Here is a 22,675-nt window from a genome sequence, read left to right on the forward strand (position 1 = left end):
TAATTTGCGCTCATAGGCCTATTCCCAGTTTCGTAACAGAAAGGTAATATTTGAATGTAAGCTATACAATGTAGGCTATAGATATTTCATATCATATATAGCCTACACAACAAAGAAACAGAAGTTATCCTCTGAAAGCAGGGCATCTTCATATTTAGTGTTGCGTCGGAGTTGCGTAGAGAGGTGCAGAGCGCGCGCCTGTTTGCTTTTTTTGACTGGCAGTGCCCAAGATCAGATGACAATACGTGAGTTGAATAATGTAGGCTAAAATATAAAGGTAGGCCTAAAGCAATAATAAAGGACAATGTTTAAGCCATTGGACATTATTCCCTCTTGTTCTTGGTCCGCACTCACACTGCATAGCCTACTATAAAACTGTAGGCCTACCCAAGCACAGCTGCTGTAGGCCTACTCTAGAATCTTTACATAAACCCAACCGTGCAAAATATGTGTACACAGACTGTGTGGTATGAATTGTAGAGTTAGAGCATTAACTCTACTCTTATAAAATAAATGAATTTAGTGACTGTACACCCATCGGCCTCTAGATGGTGGTGTTGAGCAAAGGATTGCTGGTAGAGCATGATTTTAAATTCAGTAAAGGAAATCCTGCATTTCCAATATTTCCAGTATTTAGAATGTACTGTAGACAGGTATCTGGTCCATGCCCTGCTGTATATCTTCCATCAGCAAACCATCAATTAGCGTACGTTAGTGTTATGATATGATTTTAATATGGTTTCTTGATCTCATGACACTGAATGGCCTATAATGAACTGACTATCTAGTCCCCTAATGATTTCAATATCAAAACATAACAATAACTCAATGTCCTTTTAATATCTTAATCCCAACACTCATAAAAATGTGCCAAGAAAATTAAAATGTAATTTTGTTTGGTATTTTATATATTTATTTAAAGATGTAATAGTCAAATTAAAGTCTGGACCATTACACTGAATGACAATTTTGCACTTTATGACATTAGTATTTCTATATTTTTGCACTGCATTTTCATTAAATCTAAGTATAATAATAAAGTAGATAATGAAGTTTCACTTTATATACTATATGTATTTAATTCTGTTTTTTGTTAAATAAATGTATCCGACCCCAAAAAAGGCTTGTCATGTCTTTGACCCTTTACTTTACGTTTAGCCTTTGTGGCCTAAACCATGGTCTTCCTTACTTGAAACACCTTTGTTGAAGTAGTCTAGTGGTGTTTAGGAATGAACGTTGATGGTAGAAGATGATAAGGAAAGGAGCTACAAATACTGTATAACACACTCTCTCACACACACACACATATAAACCAAAAAAATATTTTCGCAGAGAGGATGTAAAGGACTGAGCGGTCATATTTTGTACTGCTATGCAGTACATCTAGTTATCATTATCATGTCAGTAATGACACACTTTTCTGTGATCTTGGTTTACAGGGACTAAGTTCTACTGGTAGTCGTATCCCTTCACTCCACCATTTGATATTGATATGTTCACCCTGTCTCAGGGGGCATTTCAAATAATCAATCCCATCGGTTGGTAGTTTAATAACTCTATTGGCTAAGTATAGGCTGCATGGTGTAGGCCTAACCTTCCTGCAGTAGAACTCTGACATCAATCTGCAGATTTCAAAATGCCTTTCAAAAAGTCTGTCTTGTGGTGTCAACAGAGTTTAGTCAACAACCAGTTTATGTTAGTTTATGTTCTGTCAGAGTATCAGTTTATACTTTAAACAACAGTGGCAAGACGGACTTTGGTATCAATTTACTGATCAGCCAGAAAATTATGACTGCTGACAGGTGAAGTGAAAAGCTAATTGTCATGGCACCTTTTAGTGGGTGGGATATATTAGGCAGCAAGTGAACATTTTGTCTTTGAAGTTGACAAGGGCCTAATCACCAAAAAATGTAGCTCTTGTGGGATGTCTGCAGTGGTCAGTACCTATCAAACATGGTCCAATGAAAGCAAACCAGAGAACCAGGACAGGGTCGTCATGGCCAAGGCTTATTGATGTGCATGGGAAGCAAGTTCTGACCTGTGTGGTTACTGTAGATCCAAAAGAAGAGCTATAGCTCAAACTGAAAAGGTAATGCTGGTTCTGATAGAAAAGTGCATTGCGTCACGATTCATTGCATGTTGCATAGCAGTAGCCGCAGACTGGTCAGGGTGCCAATGCTGACTTCTGTTACTGGAAGCATCAAATTGGCATATGAGCACCAGAACTGGACCTCGGAGCAGTGGAAGATGGTGGCCTGGTCTGATGATGAATAACATTTTCTTTTACATCATGACGATGGTCAGGTGTATGTGCATCGCTTGGGGAAGACACCCGGATGCACTGAGGGAAGAAAGCAAGCTGGTGGAGGCAGTGTAATATAATGCTTGGATGTTACTAATAGGATATTCATATGGCTGACATACTTCTTGTCCGGCCTTTCCTTATGAGACAAACGCAAACGCAATGTAGTGGGCACTCAAATGCATTTCTTCTTTTCTGTAAATAATCATTATTTATGGTAGGCCTATAGGCCTACATGAATACATGGTCTAAAGTTTAACTAAACCTATCCGAGACTTAAGCATGAATGTTTGTGTTGCCTATTTATTTACGTAGGTCCTACTTCTGCATTCTTTGAGAAAGACGGTTTATGTCAGCTTGTGTTCATGTGTCAAACTTGAGGAGAAAGCATTTTGTTCAAGTCAACTTGTCCATGTGATCTTCTAAACGAGCTTTCAATTGGCTGAATGGTTAAACCCTCCTTTAGTGACGACACAACAAGACAGCATTGACACATTGCCCGAAAGAATGTGAATTAACTCAGACCTACTCTCACAGAACCGGTATTGGATTCTCGACTTCATCCACACAGGAAACATAAGAAAATAGCCTACTTAGTTGGCGAACAGTTTAGTCGTAGGTAGGGTAACTTTACTGCTGCTTTGTTTTATGGAGGCTATTTCAAATTATTCGAGAATATCGGGTTATTTTGGGAGAGAGCATTGAACAGCGTTTCACTTCGCTGATATATCGAACATTTAACTTTTTCTACAAAGCTAATTAACCTACTGAACTTCGAGAGATGGACGAGATACGTTGCTTTTCCTCAAACAGAAATATCTTGTGCTTATTTGATGTGGATGGCACGCTGACATCACCAAGAGAGGTCAGTTTTGCAATATCTTAGATTATTAAGCCGTTTGTATCTAACTCTGTATTTTGTAATAGAGGCTCCTGCGTGCGCAATATCCCGAGTTTGCGTACTGGCAATTAGGATAGTATAGGCTAGTTTTGCTTGGATTGCATGTTCTATTCTTACGTAACACCATTACGGCTATTTCTGATGCTCTTGCTGTTGAAGGCTACTTGATAACCTTACTTACCTAATTTACGCACTGAAAACAAACCATAATTTGCCCTATACCCTATGGTAAAACAAATAGCCTATAATAGACCATTATCGATATCATACCCCTACATTTGAAGTTATTCAATGTTTATTTATTTATTTATTTGTCTGAATGTCTGCTATTGCTGTATTAAAGCATTTATTATCATTGACGCAAACCGCTGATTTGACCGTTTTAAACACAGATTTAAACATATCAAATAATGTCAGGTTGTTTTGGATCGCTACATTAGCTACAACACATTCTCGAGAACGCAGTGTTCTCCGCTATTCGTATGGGCTGTATTCATAGCCTATAGTTGTGTAATAGCCAGATATTTCAGTGGATCTGAGCGTCAATCTCATCACGGCGTCAATTTAATCTTATAGTAGGCTACTAAAGGAATGGTGCATTGTCGTGTCTCCAATCTGAAGGTCGTCTGTAGAGCAGACACGTCTTTGATCGTAAATTTTCCTCAAGCTATATGCCGAGGGATAGTTTCAGTCGTATCAATCAGTAGGGTAAGCTATTTCACCATGATTGAAAAGTTTGGGCGAGCTGATCCCTGTTTTGCCATCCAGGAAATACTACTACTATCAACCAACGTTTGCTTAATATTTTACAGAAGGTTAAACGTACCAGAAGCAAACTAGCAAACTGGGCAGCAGCACGCGCAATTTATGACACTCCCAAAAATCGTGTTGGTCCTCACGTAACCCATACACTAGGCTACCTGAGAGTTCCAAAACAACTTATCAGTATTGCTCGCCCAACGTGCAAGAACCAGTTACATAACGCAGGGTGTCAGTAAATCACAGAGCTGAATATTCAGCCCCTACCATAGGTGTTCCGTGCTCAGTAATCACACAACGTGTAATTTTGATTTTGAGCCAGCTGATGATGGGGCTAGTGTTGTGACCCACCTGTCAGACTGTTGAGCAGTTTTGTGACATTATAATTGTCAGTCAGACAGGAAAATAGTGTAGCCTACCCTTTTAAGTGGTATATTTGTTATGTTTACCTTGTGTTATGTATTGTAATCTTGTGAGTATTAGTACTTTTTGATCGAATTCTCTTCATTATGTTGTCCTCATGCAGAAGATCGACCCGCAGCTGGATGCTTTTTTCCAGTCCCTGCGGAAAAAGGTGAAGATTGGTGTGGTGGGAGGGTCAGACTACAGCAAGATTGCAGAACAGTTGGGAGATGGCGATGAAGGTGAGTGTTGTATCCCTAATCACAACTCACTATCATACCCCATTCACTTTTCTTGACACCTTGATGTGAAGAATAGAACTGATCAAAAGACTTTTAGTATCTGATGAAAATAAGAAAACAAGGACCATTTCACTCACTAATGAGACTGCCAAGATGAATGGTTAAGAGAATCCTGCTGCACACCTCATAGATGTGATCTGCTTACGTCTGTTGGCCCCACTGCATGTTGACTGAGTGTGAAAAAAAGCATGTTGACAGAGATCACATGCTGATAGCACAGTTCACTGAGGTACCTGTGACATTCCCATACGTGAATGCACTGGCCTGACCTAGTGACCTTGAAAGGGAATCGAGCATGTCTGGCCAAGTAAAGAAAGAGTTGTGGAATGTGGGAGAACTGGCAGCATACGACCCGCTGCTCCCGATCAGACAGAACGCAGACATTCGGTCATGTTCATCACACTGTCAAATCTAAACAACAGGAGAGAGTCTTTACAGCAATTCTGGATCAGGCTGGCTTTACAATGGGGCTAATCTACAATGCTGTAATCCTACAATGTCCAAGAATGGCTGTCCTGAAAGGGAGGGTGGCTATTTGTGTGTCTTGTCATGGGCTCAAAGTCTTAGTTCATGTAAGGTCTGATGCATGCTCTGACCCTTTCTCTTGTAGTAATCCACAAGTATGACTACGTGTTTGCTGAGAATGGAACGGTGCAATACAAAGATGGCAAGCTCCTCTCCAAACAGGTAATTCTGACTACAATGATAATAAGTGTTGCAATATGTTGCACTTATCTCTGATGTTGCAACTGTCGCTGTAGCTGATCTTCTCCTCTGCCAATGTCTTTGAAGGGTAGAGTTTATTAGCACTCTGCAAAGCTACCTCATGTGCTGTACACCTAGTCTATGGAGTCACACATGACATAGGCCGTGGCAACTATACTCAGACATAGGTCATAGGTCTAACCCTAGGTCATGTTTGAGGTCATGCTTGACATTGTCTCTTCTCAGTAAACTTCATACATTTTTATGACCCCTTAACCTAGCATCAGGGACACTCCCTCAGATCACCACCAAGACCGAGAGCCATGTGCATTTCTAAAGTCCCACCAAGTCTGGCCAAATCAACAGTGTCTGGAGCCACAGCTGGGGCTTCTTACCCAGTTATAATATTGTAATAGTGCTGGCAAGGGATTTCTGGTCAGCTTCAAAACATCCAGTTGAACTGCTTTTTAATCTCTGTAGGCTATTCAGAACCAACTGGGAGAGGAGCTTCTGCAGGATCTCATCAACTTCTGTCTGCGCTATATGGGATTGATCAAACTGCCCAAGAAAAGGTTGGATTTCTCTTATGTAGCCAGAATTGCACATCATTTGTAAAAGTGTTGGAAAAAATAGATAGGTACTACATCTTGGCTTTGTCCGAAATGGAAAATTATTTTGCCTTCTAAGATAGCATTCAGTGACGGCAAGGCATCAAGGCATGAAATCAAATATACAAATTTGCCTTCTAGAACACCTTAATTTTGAAGCCAGAATACATGTATCCTTAGTGACTTAGTAACTCATTAGACAGTTGAGGGCAGCTAGGCAGCTGATAGCGGCCTTCAGTTTTGGACAGACACATTGACCTTTCTCCCCATTAACCACATGCCAAGCTTCAGTGCAAGGATGAGTTATAACTTGTTAATGATCGTAACACTCCTTGTCTCTATCCCAGGGGCACTTTCATTGAATTCCGCAATGGAATGTTGAACATTTCTCCCATTGGAAGAAGCTGTACTCCAGAAGAGCGCCTTGAGTTCTCTGAAATTGACAAGGTAACTGTGGACCAACTTTAAACAATAGTTTCCCCACATGCTGTATACTTGGTACAGAGTGGTAGTGAAGTATAATATATAGACACATCTCACCCTAAAATACACAAAAAAACCTGCAGTGTAGTTCCTCAAGCAAGTAGCTGTCTGCAATCTAACAATTTCCCCAAATGTGAATAGGATAATAATAATACACCGTGCAGCTTTCCAGGTACTCAACAGATAACTCTTTGCATTAGAGTAACTCAGTGAAGTGTTGAATGAAAACGGGGTTGGGATGCCATGTGGCATTTAACCCTGGAAATGCAGTCAGAAGCAGAGCAACATTATTAATGGGAGCTGTTTTGTTGTGCTGAGTTGTTTTGAGTCTGCACCCAACCAATAGTGTTTTTGGGATGTGCGTGTCTTCCCCTGTCAGCCTGTAACAGCAGGTTTTCATTCCTTCCCTTTGCACAGAGAGAAAAAATCCGGGAGAAATTTGTTCAAGCCCTTCAGCAGGAGTTTGCTGGGAAAGGATTACGTTTCACCAGAGGTGAGCAAAATGGCTAGGTGGCATTTGGGGCCAATGGAAGTTCTTCATATTCTCTTACTTGGTTTTGATCATAATCAGGGTCTGCACATGCTTATGTATGTATAAAATGTAAATGTAACTGACGATGGCTTATGCCGAAACGCGTCTGTGGACATGGCAAGAGAATGTACTTGAGAGTGCGTTTTTTCTATTGTTATCACCTTTTGGCTTGCACCCGAAATTGTTGTGAGATTTGGAGTTGAGCGCGCCTGCTCTCACTGTATAAAATGTAATATCACATCCAGCTCTAGAAAGAGGTTTAAAAAAGAACAGTTCCCCTTACAGTCATATTTTTGTTTTCTCCTTTCTCAACCTGTTAGCCAGCCCATTCCCCCAACTGTGGATACATTGGACTTGTTTGTCCTCTTTTATCAGAGGGTCCTCCCAACGGGGCTATTTCCGTGGTTGCACCACTTAGCACTTGAAAAGGCCATCATCCATAGTCCCTCTCTCTATCCCCTATTGCAGCCAGGGATGTTTTTCTCTGGCGTGTGAGAACGTGGGTGTTTGTTCACGGTGGAATGAGTTGTTTTGCTCAGTTAATGATCTGTGAAAATGTACTGTGGACAGACACACAAACAGCCTGCAGGGATGTTTTTTTCCAGCAGGAAAGTTATCTGGCCGTGATGACACAATTATCTGAAAGGTGTAAACAGTAGGACAGGACATGTTTGTCCATGATAAGGAATTATGAGGAAAGCAATGTCTTTTATGACTGCTCTCCTCGTTGACGACTGATATGACTGTGGCAGAGACACACATTCACATTTCTGTTTTTGTTTTGCGAATCTACTGTCATGCAGTTTAGTAGCAGCACTTTATGGTTTGTTGTTATTGCTCCTCCCAAAGAAACCTGTTTAGTGTATGACAAACAGACATGTAAATACATGCACCAGGATGCTGCTTTTAAGCTCTCTCTCTCTCTCTCTCTCTCTCTCTCTCTCAAGAAATCGATTAATGTTTCTGTTCACATATTGTTACACTGTTAAACTAACTCCAACATGGTACGTGCCATGTAGTCTTCCCATGCTGTCTGTACATCATTAACATCTTGGGGCAGTGTCATGTACCTAGGACAGTATCTCAGGACACCCTAGGACAGTTATATAATCATTCTGCTTGAGTCTTTTTCCCATTTTATGCAATCTTTCTGCCCATCTAGACTGGCCAAGTAATGATTCTGCAGGTTTTTTTTTGCCATTTGCCAGGGCAACGTGCAAAATGCACATATCTGGCCTTTCATTGCCTTTTCTCTGGCTTTATTACCGGGGGTTGGGTTAGAACATATGCACAAGAGGGCTGAGCAAGTTGGGGGTGTGCACCAGCAGACTTTCTGATTGGCTGCTAACCTGCCAGGTTCTGCCTTTGTTGGAGAGTTAGGTTGCTCAGTGCACTCTGGGATTTTTCCACAAAGTAGTTAAGTCTGGCAAGACGGAGGGGCACCGCATGTAACAATTCCTGTCAAGAGGCATGCTAATTGACCACTGACACACTGTAACCACGGTGACTCTGCTGATGCATGTTTGTGACTTGGAATTGAAGCAAGCTCTCTCACCACTACCAAATGAATTGCTTGGCAAACTTGCAAGCTCACAAACAGGGCAGACCCAGAGACCATAATGTGTTCAGGGCTGCTTGGAAACCACCAGAAATTGGCATTCCAATCCCAGTAAGACATGCATGCATGTCCCTGCACAAATGCAGTGTATGTGCAGTGTGTTGTAGACTGAGGCCCTGCATTGAATCTGCCAAGGGGCGTTGCTTGCGCAGAGCATCCATGGACCTTATCAAAGATCTGTGTTGTCAGACTAATCACCCCATGGCTGGGTTCAAACGCCTTTGTTCTTCTAAGCTTTGAGTGGACTGATCACTGGAGTCTCTGTTTTGCTGCATAACAAGGGGGTTGTTTTTCAGCTGTGTCACTCTCAAAACAGCTGCAGCAGTTGTCTTAGTTGCAACAGACTGTTGTTGGTGCTTAAAACCACTGTGTGAACCCGTTTTTGCAGTAGATTGGGTTGGCTATGGGATCTCAGAGAATCTTAGCAGTTAACCCTATTGGGATTACATCTTCATAAATTAATTCCAAGAGGAATCTTTTCCTTTGTCTGAAAAACACACTATAAGTGAGTCTGTGCACAATTTTGACTAGATAGGATTGGACCACGGTAAATACTAGCTCTTGAAAAACCTCCTGTGTCTGTAAAGACTGTGAGGCAAGTTACTACATACTGTAGAGTTTGTGAACATCATGATCTGAATACATGTTTTTTCACTGGTCTTGGGAAACATACACACAGCAGTCACAATGGAGAATAAAGGGTAAACAATATGTGAAACATGTTAAACAACAAAAGATCCTCAGTACCTAAAACTATCACAACAATAAAGGTGAAAGTAATCAAAATAAATCCAAAAGGGTAGATATAAAGGAAATACTATGGTCACCAAATTAAACCCACCCACATTTAGCTGATATAGTAAAGTAGCCTAGATACAAAAAGACACATCACGCTTTTAATTTAATTTCATGCAGTATTCCATTAGTATAGCAAAAGTGCACCCCGCCCTATGATTCATGGTACATAATGAAACTGATACGTGCTGCACAACATGACCACCAACATGACCAACTCATGGATACATGAGAGTGTGGGTTGTTCAACTGGTATCTTGCAGTATATTGGGTGCACTGGATGATTGGAAGTCATGTCTTCAGTCACTATGTACAGTACAATATGTTGCAAACAACAGGCAGGCTGTAATCATGAACAGGAAGGAGGAAGCTCTTATCTATATGGCTGCAAAATATACTAAACTAAATAACTCTTCAGCGGCATGCGTCTGACATTTTAAGCCCTAAGCAACCACCCGTGCTGCCTATGACATGGCCTACCCTTGCATGAAACATGTAACATATAATAAAACAGAAACAAAGGTCAAAATAATGGACCCATGTGCACCAAAGACTGTCAACATGATGACAAAACTGAAAGAAGTTTAAAACGAGTATAAACAAAAAAAGCTGATGTGTGGATCACATCATCAACAAATGCACCAGTTCGGAAGAGTCAGTTCTATGATGATTGTTTGCGGAGCCTTACTGGCTATGCCTGGTTAAGCTGTGCTGGTGTAATTGATGAAACAGTGCCCCCATGCTGTTTGTCTCTCTACAGGCGGTCTGATCAGCTTTGATGTGTTCCCTGAAGGCTGGGACAAGAGGCTGTGTCTGCAGGTCCTGGAGGCCGAGGGCCTGGATGCCATCTACTTTTTTGGCAACGAGACAGATCTGGTGAGTGAGGGAGAAGCGGCAAAGGTTGGGCTTAAAAGGGCACCACACAAGGGCTGAGTTGTAGCCTAAAGAGGGGGTTTAAAGTAGAATTCCGGTGATTCTTTTTTGTTGTTGTTGGTACGAAACCCCCCCAAAAACAATCGGCTCTACCTAGATCAAGTTGCTGCAGCCAACAGCTAGAGTAGCCAGGCAGCTACAGTGCTACATTCTAGGGGCATGGACATAGGGGCTCATTAACATGCCCCCAGAGTGTAGCACTGTATGTTTGTTTTTTTCGTCGGAATTCTACGTTAAGGGCAGATGGAGGGTACTAGGAGAAAGAAGAAATAAACAGAAGACGTTTTGAAGATCCAGGCACAGATCATGCTATTAAGTCGTATGTTTGTTTATCAAAAATCCTCATGACAGTTGTTGCCTGTAGTGACTGTCAGTTCTGATTTGTTCATCTCCAGGGTGGAAATGACTACGAGATCTTTGAGGACCCACGCACCATCGGTTTCACCGTCTATTCTCCCAAGGACACGGCGAGGCTCTGTCGAGAGCTCTTCTTCAACGGCCCTCCCAATGAATCATGATGGCCTTGAGAAGGGAAGAGCAACGTCCTTCCAGGAATAGACTCTCTTGCCTCTACGTTTGGGAGTGCACTGGTGACAAGTGCTCCTTCAGCCAAACCAAGGGAGCATCACCTTCATCTCTACATAGTGTACAGACCACTACTGATTTTATAATATATAATTTAATATATATATATATATATATATATATATATAATATATATTTTTGTTTTCACTGTCATTGTGAATGATGATGGTGATGATCATCATTCTGGAGTACTGGAACTTTTAAAGGGATCAATTTCTCAGCACCCCCTTGATGTGGTGCTCGCCACTTTGTGGAATTTTTTTGGTACAAATGACTTTGGCCTGTTGCTTTTAAAGCTGAGAGCTCTGACAAAGATGGACAATGGATGAACAAAATAGCTTTGTTTCTAATCTCTGTTTTGTGTCTGATCCTGTGGAGGGAGGGGAGGGAGGGTATTGTGTTTCAAATCAAAGTCGGATAATATTTCTCATGGTTAAATATTCACAAGCCTCCAAGACTTGTACATGTAGATAATCCATTGTGAATGCCACTGCATCAGTGTGGGGTGTGTGTACTAGTTTTGCACTCAGACTGACACAGTGAGCATACTTTGTTGGGGATGATCAGTTTACATTGTGAATGTAGCAAGTGAGGTGAGTTATTCATTTCAAAGGTGCACCTTGTAATAATGAAGTTAGCTAAAAGTAGCAAGTGAGTGAGAAGACAAAGAGAGAGAGTGACAGAGACAGAGTGGGTGGGAAAGAAGATTGTTGCCAATGTATTTCTCCTTAATTGCGACGGCGGAGCAAAACATTCCCAGCAGACAGTGTTCAGTGAATCATTCCCCTTTACTGAAAGCAACAGCCAGCCAACAGAATACAAACAGCATGTAACTTGTGGGACATGGGTGCTTATCCCAGTGACTGATGTTTTGTATACTATTTATTATTAGTCCTCTGCCTTGCAAGAGCTACAGGGCAGAGTAGGTAATTGATTAGGAGTCTACAATTGTTGTCTACAAAGCAAAGACAATATGTCAAATTGATTATGTAAATTGAAATGTGAATTGTACATGTTGACATATCGTAGACAACTGTGCTACACATCTATAGCAGAAGCCATAGGCAGGAGTCACCACATAAAGCATGATTACTCTCCAGCTATCTTGCATTCTCATACTTCATTACTCCTTCGGATGAGTTGGAATGTCAAAGTAGCATCCATGTAAACACTCCCACCACTGTGAGGGAAAAAATCATTTACAGGCTCTCTGTGTGTGTGTGTGTAGGATATGATTGTTGACAGACACACAAACACATCCTGCGGTAACAAGTGAGACCATTGTGTGGGTGGTGTGGGTTATTAGCATTGTATTGCAGGGTTATCCCACCACATTATTTGAGTTTGCATTCATACACAAAGTGTATAGTTTAAATGTAAAGTACATCACGTCAATAAAGATTTTCAATCAATCAATGAACTACTTATCTTAATGCTTAGCATTGTACTGTATATCCCATAAGACATCTTAATACATGCTTTTAGGTATTAATCAATCTATATATTTCTTATCATTTAGGACAGTTTATATAAAACAGATCTTTGCTCCAAATATAAGGATTATGGCTGATGTAACGTAATATAAAAATGTTTGCAGCACAGGAAATTGTTACACAATAGGCTGTTATTTAGACACAGATTTCCTATAATTTCAAAATGGGATTCATTATCCAGATACAATGTCAGTCAGACTACCGTGTTATATTAATGTTAGGGTAATACATTAAGGACCAGCACTATTCAGGAAAGTTATTCAGAATAATAAATGATATATGATATTACAATATAAAAAGAGAGGCCAGCACAACTACATATCTTAATCATAAATTGTTTAATAACTCTCAAATTCACATTAAAATTACTTCTAACACCAGTCACAGTGATCTGACCGGAAAGAAAAGTGCTCAGAAATGTACCAACTCAATATTTAAATATGAAAGTACATATAGTACCACAAACATTACATGAAATAAAGTCAAATACTGACAAACTCAAGCATAGAAAAGATGCATAGAACTCTGAATCGAAAAATAAAAATAAATAAGGTGGAAACATGCAATTAATCCACAACCAATTACATGATGAAGGTTTGGATGTCTTAACAGTTATTTCAAAATACCTCTAATCCTTAATATATATGATTTTGCGTATTCTGAGTTGGAAAATTATTGTTTTGTAGAAAATAACTAACTATAGTAACTACAATTTAAAGTGTTCTTTTACTCACACAATTATTTTGATATGGCTACGGCTACTTTGACAAAGTTCTGATAGGTATCTACATAGAAGCTGATTATTTGCCCTGAATAGCCCCAATTGTTTCAGTATGGGTGTTGTGGTAAGTTTGGCAGTAAATTGTATTCAAGTCATAAATGTCTTCTTTGACTATGGATCCCAATCCAGCGTATCATTTTATATTGAAAATCCCTTATCCTAGCAACCAAACACAAACAAAATAAGAGTAATAAATTAGAAAATAAATATCTAAATAAATAAAGGCCAAAGTAACAAGCCAGGTGCTGACTGTACTCAGAAGGACAATAAATCATTGCTTGTGTTACCATCATAGAGGGACCAATTTACTTGAGTGGGAGTCTCTCATTGTATCGAGCATCCCCTGTGTCTTGCCTTACATTCCCACGCCCTGACACAACAACCAACACAACTTTGGTTTCCAATTCTTCTGTCAACTTGGAATTTCCCTTCAAGATGCTTATCCAGCAACCTTCAGTGTCCCATTTCTCACTTCCATCTACCTTTCACAGTAACTCCATCTAAGCTGAGCTCCCCTCTTCTTCCTTTACCAGCCACCCCACCCCGCTCTGCTTCAACCCACCCCAACCCTCCCCACCCTTCCCGCTGTGTTCAGAGGACCAGGACCAGAGCCTAGGAGCTGATTATCTGGCCTGACCAGGTCTCATGCTTCGTTCCTGGGTTCAGGTGCGTGATGACCACATCCACGGCCTGGACCTTGAGGTTTTTGGGTGGAACGGGGCAGACCTTGTAGGTGACCTCGTCCCCCTCCACCGGCACATACTCCCCTTCGATGCTATGAGACACAAAACAAAGAGTGACATTTTAGAATGTTAAAAAAAATGCTATAAAAAAGAATTATATTATTTACAAATCATGTCAACCCTATATTTAATTAAGAATAGTTCAAACACAACACAACAATTGTTGAAGGAGAGAAATGTGACTATTTCATGGAAAATATAAGCACATTTTGAATTTGATGTCAGCAACATGTCTCAAAAAAGTTAGGACGGGAGCAGCAAAAAGCTGGAAAAGTTGTGTAATGAGAAACAAAAGGAGGAACATTACACAACTAATTATGTGAACTGGAACCATGAATGGGGGTAAAAAGCATGTCAGAGAGAATGAGTCTATCAGAAGTAAAGATGTGGAGGTATTCATCACTCTATGTAAACCTGTGTGGGAAAATGATATTGGAATAATGTTACTTATCATCAAATTATGAAGGATTTGAGGATTTCATCATCTACAGTATAATATCATTAAAACATTTAGGGAATCCAGAGAAACCTTTAAAACAAGGGACAGGGCTGAAAAAAAATATTGGATGTCTTTTGGACCCCAGATGGCACTGTGTTAAAACCAGACCTTTTTCTGTAAAGAAAATTGTTATGTGGGCTCAGGAAAACTTCTGATAACCATTGTCTAGAAGCACAATTTAATTCTCAATTCACAAATGCTAGTGTAAACTCTACTTTACAAAGAAGACATTTTATATTTAGACATGATACAGAAATGCTACCGTCTTATCTGAGCCGGAGTTCATTTAGACTGATGTAAAGTGGAAAATGGACTGATGTAAAGAGGAAATGGGTCCTGTTAGACCAATCAAAAAGCAATTATTTTTTGGAAATCATGGACTGCTCTGTCATTTTGCACATCTGGCATGGCACAATCAATTCTGAATGCTGAAATCCTATATGGGGCAGGAATTGGACCACATTTCATTCTCAAAAATCTAGCAACCGGTCTCCTCAGTTCACATTTACAGAATGTTGTAAGACGAAGAAGTGAAGCAACACAGTGGTAAAAATGCTCCTGTTCCAACTTTGAGACATGTTGCTGGCATTACATTCAAAATAAACACATATACAGTTATGTGCAGAATAATAGCAGTGCGTTTAAAAAAAATTGAATTAGCGCAAAATCCTTAGAATAGCTGTTAATTCCATAATATTAATGCATTGGGAACATTGCACATTCAATTTAAAAATCAAAACATGACCAAAATTGATCAAGTTTGTTGGCTATTCAAAAAAATAGCAGTGTTTGCATTTTTTTTTTTTACAAACTCACAAACAAACATTTACTGTATAAACTGAAAAATATCTCAAGATTTTGCTTTACTTTGAATCACTGCACTAATATCTAGTTGCATGACCATTATTTCTGAGAATTGCTTCACATCTGTGTTGGTATCTTGTAAGTCTGGAAGCAAGCCTTTGCTCGCTTACTGGTGTGTTTTGGGTCATTGTCTTGTTGAAACACCCATTTAAGGCATTTCCTCTTCAGCATAAGACAACATGACCTCTTCAAATGTTTTGATGTATTGAAACTGATCCATGATCTCTGGTGTGCGATAAATAGGTCCAACACCACAGTATGAGAAACATCCCCATAACATGAATTGTGCACCACCATGCTGTCTTCAGAGTGATACTGTGGCTTGAATTCAGTGCATGGGGGCCGCAGAGTTTCTCCAATGACCCACATGCACCAAATTCAATTGAAGAGGAAATGTCTGTATGTATGTATGTATGTATGTATGTATGTATGTATGTATGTATGTATTAAAAACAATAACATTCTCTCTTTTATTCTGCGTATGTATGTATGTATGTATGTATGTATGTATGTATGTATGTATTAAAAACAATAACATTCCCTCTTTTATTCTGCGTATGTATGTATGTATGTATGTATGTATGTATGTATGTATGTAAAACAATAACATTCTCTCTTTCAACAGTTGATATGTTGTCTTTACGTTTTACAAAGCGTCCCAACTTTTTCAAAATTCGGTTTGTACATTCCATAAATAAAAAAAGATATCTGATCAGGGATAAAGAGGAGCATCAACCCCAAAATCAAATCAGAGTGGCTGCACTGAGCAAGCCATTACAAAGACAAAACACAACGTCTTAATTTCTTCAGCAAAGGGCTACAGTGTCACTTCATGTCAGCACTCAAGACTTACAGTACATGTGCTTTAAGGAAGATAACCATCAATGCTTTCAGCAGGGCCAGCATAGGCTGCCTCTGCAACAAAGCAACTTACTCGGAGATGTGGACAAATATGTCTTCCCCACCGTGGGAAGGACGGATGTAGCCATGCCCCTGTGACCTGGAGAAGTTTTTGCACACACCCTTAAAGACTGGTCCTGAGGTGGCCCGCACCGTGCTGGTAAGCGGAAAGCAAAGTACAGACACAGAAACATTGAGCACCAGGAAGTTAATCAAGCCACAGGAAACGAAAGCATATGGACTGACCATATGGTCTAGCCCTAAACAGAGACTCAAAAGTCAGGAGAGTCCTTACGCCGAGTAGGTGCGGGTGCGCTTGGTGGGCAACGGGCTTGGCAGCTCCCCTGGAACTGGCGGTGCCCTCTCCCACACGCGGCTTCCTTCCCGCAGGACGGGGAAGGACAGGGAGAAGGGTGTGTTGCGGGGTGACCGCAGTGATGGGTCCGTGGGAGAGGACAGGCCTGGATCCGCCATAACAGCAACAATATTCTTCCTCTCGCCTTGTGGAATGGTAGAACAGGAGCTGGTGGTGGGGCTTTGGTAGAAGGCCTACAGGCTGTGCTGGTGGATTGGAGTTACGTCCTGGCTAGATGTGATACTTAGTTCTTAGATGTGATCCTAATTCTGTTGTTTTTTACCTACTTTGTTTGTATTTTAAAGCTTACTGATGTAGTGTGTGTCTGACTGGTGCACAAAATGTGAAAGATTCAAAGCCCCTGGACTTTCTAAAAGGGAGAGACAGCAGAGAAGAGTTTTACTTAGAACGTTTTAGCTTTTCAGTCTATGGTTTTTCACCACAACTTACATATTATTTGCAGAAAATGAAAAAAAAAAAAAAAATAAGTTTGATATTTCAGTAGAAATCAACTGATACAATTACGGAGAAACAAGAGAATATGCCATTCTTCTAATGTAAAAGTTGATAGCACCAAAAAACATAATTCTCTATTCTCTAGCCTATTTCTACTACAACGCAAAATGCCAAATATCTGTATGTAGCCTACTGTAGCACAGTGGATTTGTCCCTAAAAGCAGAGGGATTGGTAAACAGAGAAACAGTGTAGCCATGTGAGGCCCCACTGGACACCTTCGCACACAAAAGCACTATTGTGCATCAAGACTCGCTGGTACAAATTGAGACAATGTGTTTGCTATGAGGCGCAGGCTGTAAGAGCACTGTGTGCTTCCAGGGCATCGAGAGATAATACACTGTGCCATCCAAGATGCCATTTCTTATCCTGGACCCATACAAGATCAAGCCTACTCTAAAGGCCACTCACTGCTGCTCTGCACGTTCATCCGCGCCCTCGTCAGTGATGCTGGCATCACGATCACGCTAGTGTTGTGCTTCTTACGTCATCGAGCTATCCAGCACGACATCGACCAGCCCTTGACTGTAATTAACCGACAGTAACGTTTGCACGTTATTGAAATGGCAAAAACCAACAAAACATCTAGCCTATACCACAACAATAGCAGTGAAGAAATAATATAAAATATGCAACGGTCTGGTGCTTTTGTTATCATGCCAGTGATGCGACAGGGAAGTTCACAACAGCTTGGTTTGCCAGGGTGATAAACCTACAGACAACATTACACACGCTAAAAATGTGCCCAATTATTATAATCTTATTAAAAGAGTGTATTACAACAACTTGCGATTATAAGTCTGAAGATGAAAGTAGCTTACGAGCATCCGCAATGAACCCCGTGCCCCGTTCAAAACAGGTGATGAAATCATGCACTCAGATTCCAGAAAATTCTTAAGGGTGATGAGACAAAAGGGAGTGGGCAAAGGAAGCAAAATGGCTAGGCTCGTAGTTAAGTCACTAAAATAATTCAAGACGACTCATTATCTCACAGAGGAGAGTCACATATGCGGACCTATTCCTCATTGTTGCTATCCTACAACAGAAAGGCACACCATCAACAAGAGTCCCGCGCATCACTAGTCATCAAGGACAAACATTGGAGACTACAATTTGAAAAGGCTACTTACCATAAAAAATGAAGTTCGTTTGACAGTCGAGGTCGAAAATGCATACGTCTTGTCACTCGCTATTATATAACTAGCCTACAAATAAATAAATAAATCACGTAACGGCGCGTGTATCAGTGGAATACCCAGCTCCCCGGGAATGGCTGCTTGCGCAGCTGGCTGGGATTCCACCGTTGGTAGTGAAGACAAGGGCGTGAGTTCGTGGGCGTGAAGAGAGAAGCCCGCGATATGACAGCTCAAGGCATACCGCGAATGGGACACTATGGAGGTGACGTTATTTAAACAATGTGCGCTTGCTTAGAAACAGGAATAGAGCGGATGCGTGACTACATGCCCTTTAATGATCCAACAGTCATGGCCGTGTGATGTTAGTGTTTTTAAATGTACCAGAAGCACACAAAAACAAGACCGCACCATACACATGACTTACAGAGGGAAATGCTTATAGGTCCTAACCTACCAAACCATTCAATAGATTGAAAAAGCTTCATGGAAAGCAGCATTCCAATATTTATTAAATTCTTGACACATTATGCAAATACAAAGTTCATCCACACAACATGTCAAATTCATCACTGCCATGTGCTGGAGAGACATACTGTTAACATTCTCGAGATTACAATTATTCAGACAGGAATGAATCTGAAACACTTGGTTCTCATTGGCCCTTTTCAAATTTTCAGATATAAATAAATAGATTTTTCAAACAAAACTCTAGTAAGTTTCTGCAATAAGTATGTTTCCAAAGAGGAATTGATGGAGTCTGATAATGGATTAAGAGTAACTGTGTGCAGCCTAAAGAAACAGTGCTTTGCTTTCATTACAAAACATAATACGACCATATACTACGACCATCTAGAGCCAATCCTTCAACTGTGTAACGACCAGAATTACAACAGTAGCAGATTTTGGGTGATTCATACTTATAGCTGAAGAGGGCAGAAGGTTCATTCAGTGGCTAGGGATGGCAACTTGTCCTTTTGTGTGGCATCAACCCTCCATTAACTAGTTGTTCCACCACGACAGAAGACCCAAGCCTGGTTCACTTATAGAGCCCTGAAACAGAGAGGGACAAGCTGTAAAAATTGAATTATTTGTACATGAAAAGACAACTAAAAGGCAGTGAAGGTTGTTATACAAGTATTATAGCTATTAATTAGACAGACAGACAAGTATTTACAGGGTTCCCACTCTAAGTCAAGTGTAAAATTCCATGACTTTTGCCTGACTTTCCCTGACAAAAAAAATCTGGATTTCCATGACCTATAATGAGAAGATTTATGAGCAGCCGCATAGCGTTCAATAATCTTTGATTTTTTTTAGAGCGGAATATGAATAAATGGGTATTGAAGAAACAAAGTTGGGCTAACCATCACCACTCAAACATGCAGTAAAGCTAATAACCAGATATACACCAATTCTGTGTGTAAATACATTTGTATTAATGTGTTTAGGCAAGTTAATGCTACAAGAAAATTCCCTGATATTCCCTGACTTTCCATGTCTGGAATAGACTCAAAATTCCATGATATTCCAGAAATTCCATGACCTGTGGGAACCCTGTATTTATTAATCCCCAAGGAAATCAAGGCATCCATTTACATAACACATATAAAAACACACACACACACACACACACACAATAGTGGAAGGAAGTACAATAATTAAAGATGTGACAGTGAAGCGATACATTCAAAACAAGGACATTTAGGGGGTGGGGTAAGACATATTAAAAATAATCAATTTTACACAACTGTGATAACATAACCAAAGTTTTTCAATACACCCAGCCAAACATACACAGGAAACAAAGACCATCCAAGTAGCCCTTCATAAAATGTCTCTTACTATGAGTGTGTATGGAGCCTCTTTCTTCTGCTCAGTCTCTGGTACCCCTGGTGCTGCTGGCGTCTCTGAGGCCTTACTCGGCCCCGTGGGCGAGGTGTCCAGGAAGAGCTCATCTGAAACCCGGAAGCGGATCTCCTCGCCCTGGTCCATGTAGAGGTCGTGGGCTCCCTCGTCTGTCTCATACTCCCACAGCCATACCTGCTCTGCCTCATCACTTGTGTTGCAGTTAAGGTACATATCTCAATGTGGTCAGTGTATACTTGCGCGCGCACACGCACACACACACATGCTATATACAAGCAGATTCTGCACCACCAGCACCATCCAGCAAAAAAAGACAAACATTCAGATAACATTAACTCAATGTCATCTACAGCAAATACTTTACATTTTCAAGAATTTTGCCATCAAAGAGAAGGATACAATTTAGCAGGCTGTTGTAAAGACTCTGGAGGAATGACTATGTCATCAAAAAATCCAAGACTGACTAGAAACCCAAAAAAAGACCAGGTAAAATACTCAGTCATGCACAGCAGTAAAATGAAGCAGTCAGTGTCAACAGCAGCAAGTCGTGGCCTACTGGTTAGGGCTTCGGGCTTGTAACCGAAGGGTTGCCAGTTCGATCCCCGACCAGTAGGAACGGCTGAAGTGCCCTTCAGCAAGGCACCTAACCCCTCACTGCTCCCCGAGCGCCGCTGTAGCAAGGCAGCTCACTGCTCTGAGTTAGTGTGTGCTTCACCTCACTGTGTTCACTGTGTGCTCTGTGTGTTCACTAATTCACAGATGGGATAAATGCAGAGACCAAATTCCTTGTATACGCCAGTATACTTGGCCTAGAAACCTGATTTATATTTACATTTACAACAAACTAGCACTCAAATAATAGGTAGGCAGAGAGAGACTTCCACAACTAACAAATAACCAGATGTCCTGTTACTGACACTAACCCTTCATATTTTGGCAGCTACAGAGCACAAAGTGACACTTAAGGCCCTATTTTTAAAAGGCAGGCAAAGCGCAAAGTCTATCAACAAGCAAAGTTCACGTGCATGAACTAGCCTATAGGTCCCGTGTGGCGTTTGGGGGTATCATTGTTAATTCGCAAACTGATAGTTGCTAAATTAGCTTTAGTTAGAATTAAGACTTTGCACTTTCTTACCCATTGATCAAATTAGGGCCCAAAATGATTTTCCTCTAGAAGTGGGGCAGACAATGACACTGACCATCATGCAACCTAAGACACTGGCATCATAAAGGTTTCACTTTACCTTACATGCTATTTAGGATGGTTAAAAGACAAAAGCAAACATAGAAGCAAATGTTTTATTCATCTGGTCACCATCATTTCTCACCGTGTACCCCCTCCTGGCTGCAGTATTTAATTTTGCCCACAAGTATCTCATCCAAGAATGGGTGGAACACCACATACCTGAAATGGACTGAGGAAAAGGAAAGGTATAAACAGCTCATAAAGGTCCAATTATGACTGCAATTCTACAGAAACAGCTTCATGCCAGACTGTTAGCCACCCCTGCAAAAGGGGAATAGTGTAAGAAAATTACCAGAGAGGGTTAAAGCTAGTAATCAAGGATCTTTGAAGGTACCTTTTGTGTGAGAGGCACCGTCACCAGGGAATATGTAGGAGTCCTCCAACTTTATTATGTCATAAAGACAGATGCACAGTCCAACATTGTAAACCACCTGGAAACATTAACACCGACACATCTGAACAGTTAACATAACGTTAAGATTTGACATATAAAATCTGGCCTACACATCTGACAATCATTTTGCAATGCTAAAATTCTAAAACGAAGCTGTCTGTCAATTATTTATTTTCCTTCGTGAAATTACAGTGACAAACATGGGCCAATGTACTAACTAAGGTAAGGACATCTCTTACCTTGTTCGCCAATTTTTTATTGAGTTCCTCTGTAACAGCTTCATTGAGCTGCCTCTGAAAGTTCCATGGAGGAATCCTCACAGTATCGACCATCTCAACCAATACAAACATCCTGCTAAACATAGCGACAAGCGACAACATTACATTGTAACAGATGACTTCGAATGACAAATAATAGTAACCTAGCTAAAGTGGGCATGATGTCAATGTAGCAACACATGGGGAAAGTAACGTTGAAATATTTCCTTGACGTTAACTAACGTTAGCTAGCTAAGTTGCTAGCCAGCTATCATGTTTAAAGTAGGCCTAATGCAAATGTTAACTACCTTGTCGAAACTGTTCAGCAGTTATACACGAGTCACTCAGTACAAGGAAGGCGCTTATCATCCATTTTTACGTTCCATTACCCTTAATTGTGTAACATTTTTAAGTGCCGTCACGCCAAACGTGTGGCTCAATTTATGTATCCATTGACGGTAAATTGCCACACGTGCCGTGTGTCACGACAGTGTGCATCAACACACGGCAAGTCGTAAAAGCAAAACAACTGAGAAGCACGAATCACAAGTCCTAAAGGGCTGCAGCTACTTTGACGAGAGAGAGGGGGTCGTAATATGTATATCATATATTAATATAAATAATAAATATATACATTGGCTTCAATGTAGGCCTTTTTTACCCCAATTGTTATTTCCCTGAATATGATATCTATAAAGTATA

The 22,675-nt window shown here is 40.6% G+C and overlaps 3 protein-coding genes across 4 annotated transcripts; 1 reads left to right on the forward strand and 2 right to left on the reverse strand.

The window, feature by feature from the left end:
• The first annotated feature begins 2,793 nt into the window (after positions 1 to 2,793).
• Positions 2,794 to 12,337, forward strand: LOC125296341 (phosphomannomutase 1). The gene is made up of 8 exons (XM_048246218.1): positions 2,794 to 3,167; positions 4,489 to 4,606; positions 5,277 to 5,353; positions 5,852 to 5,943; positions 6,327 to 6,426; positions 6,880 to 6,955; positions 10,168 to 10,283; positions 10,736 to 12,337. Exons 1-8 carry the CDS (start codon positions 3,084 to 3,086, stop codon positions 10,856 to 10,858), a joined length of 786 nt encoding a protein of 261 aa, XP_048102175.1. The 5' UTR covers positions 2,794 to 3,083; the 3' UTR covers positions 10,859 to 12,337.
• A 400-nt stretch (positions 12,338 to 12,737) lies between these two features.
• On the reverse strand, positions 12,738 to 18,603 carry csdc2b (cold shock domain containing C2, RNA binding b). The gene is made up of 4 exons (XM_048246222.1): positions 18,205 to 18,603; positions 16,501 to 16,930; positions 16,240 to 16,362; positions 12,738 to 13,974 (listed from the first exon to the last, which is right to left on the reverse strand). The coding sequence occupies exons 2-4, from the start codon at positions 16,677 to 16,679 to the stop codon at positions 13,812 to 13,814; spliced, it is 465 nt and encodes a 154-aa protein (XP_048102179.1). The 5' UTR covers positions 16,680 to 16,930; positions 18,205 to 18,603; the 3' UTR covers positions 12,738 to 13,811.
• A 93-nt stretch (positions 18,604 to 18,696) lies between these two features.
• Positions 18,697 to 22,450, reverse strand: polr3h (polymerase (RNA) III (DNA directed) polypeptide H). 2 transcript variants are annotated; one of them, XM_048246220.1, is made up of 7 exons: positions 22,282 to 22,450; positions 21,956 to 22,067; positions 21,657 to 21,753; positions 21,405 to 21,491; positions 20,476 to 20,539; positions 20,053 to 20,266; positions 18,697 to 19,260 (listed from the first exon to the last, which is right to left on the reverse strand). In XM_048246220.1, exons 2-7 carry the CDS (start codon positions 22,064 to 22,066, stop codon positions 19,210 to 19,212), a joined length of 624 nt encoding a protein of 207 aa, XP_048102177.1. In that variant the 5' UTR covers position 22,067; positions 22,282 to 22,450; the 3' UTR covers positions 18,697 to 19,209. The 2 variants fall into 2 exon arrangements, with proteins under 2 accessions (XP_048102177.1, XP_048102176.1); XM_048246219.1 differs by having other exon boundaries at positions 21,956 to 22,070.
• Between the last annotated feature and the right edge of the window lie 225 nt (positions 22,451 to 22,675).

This window comes from Alosa alosa, chromosome 6, assembly GCF_017589495.1.
Source record: "Alosa alosa isolate M-15738 ecotype Scorff River chromosome 6, AALO_Geno_1.1, whole genome shotgun sequence".
Taxonomy (NCBI): domain Eukaryota; kingdom Metazoa; phylum Chordata; class Actinopteri; order Clupeiformes; family Clupeidae; genus Alosa; species Alosa alosa.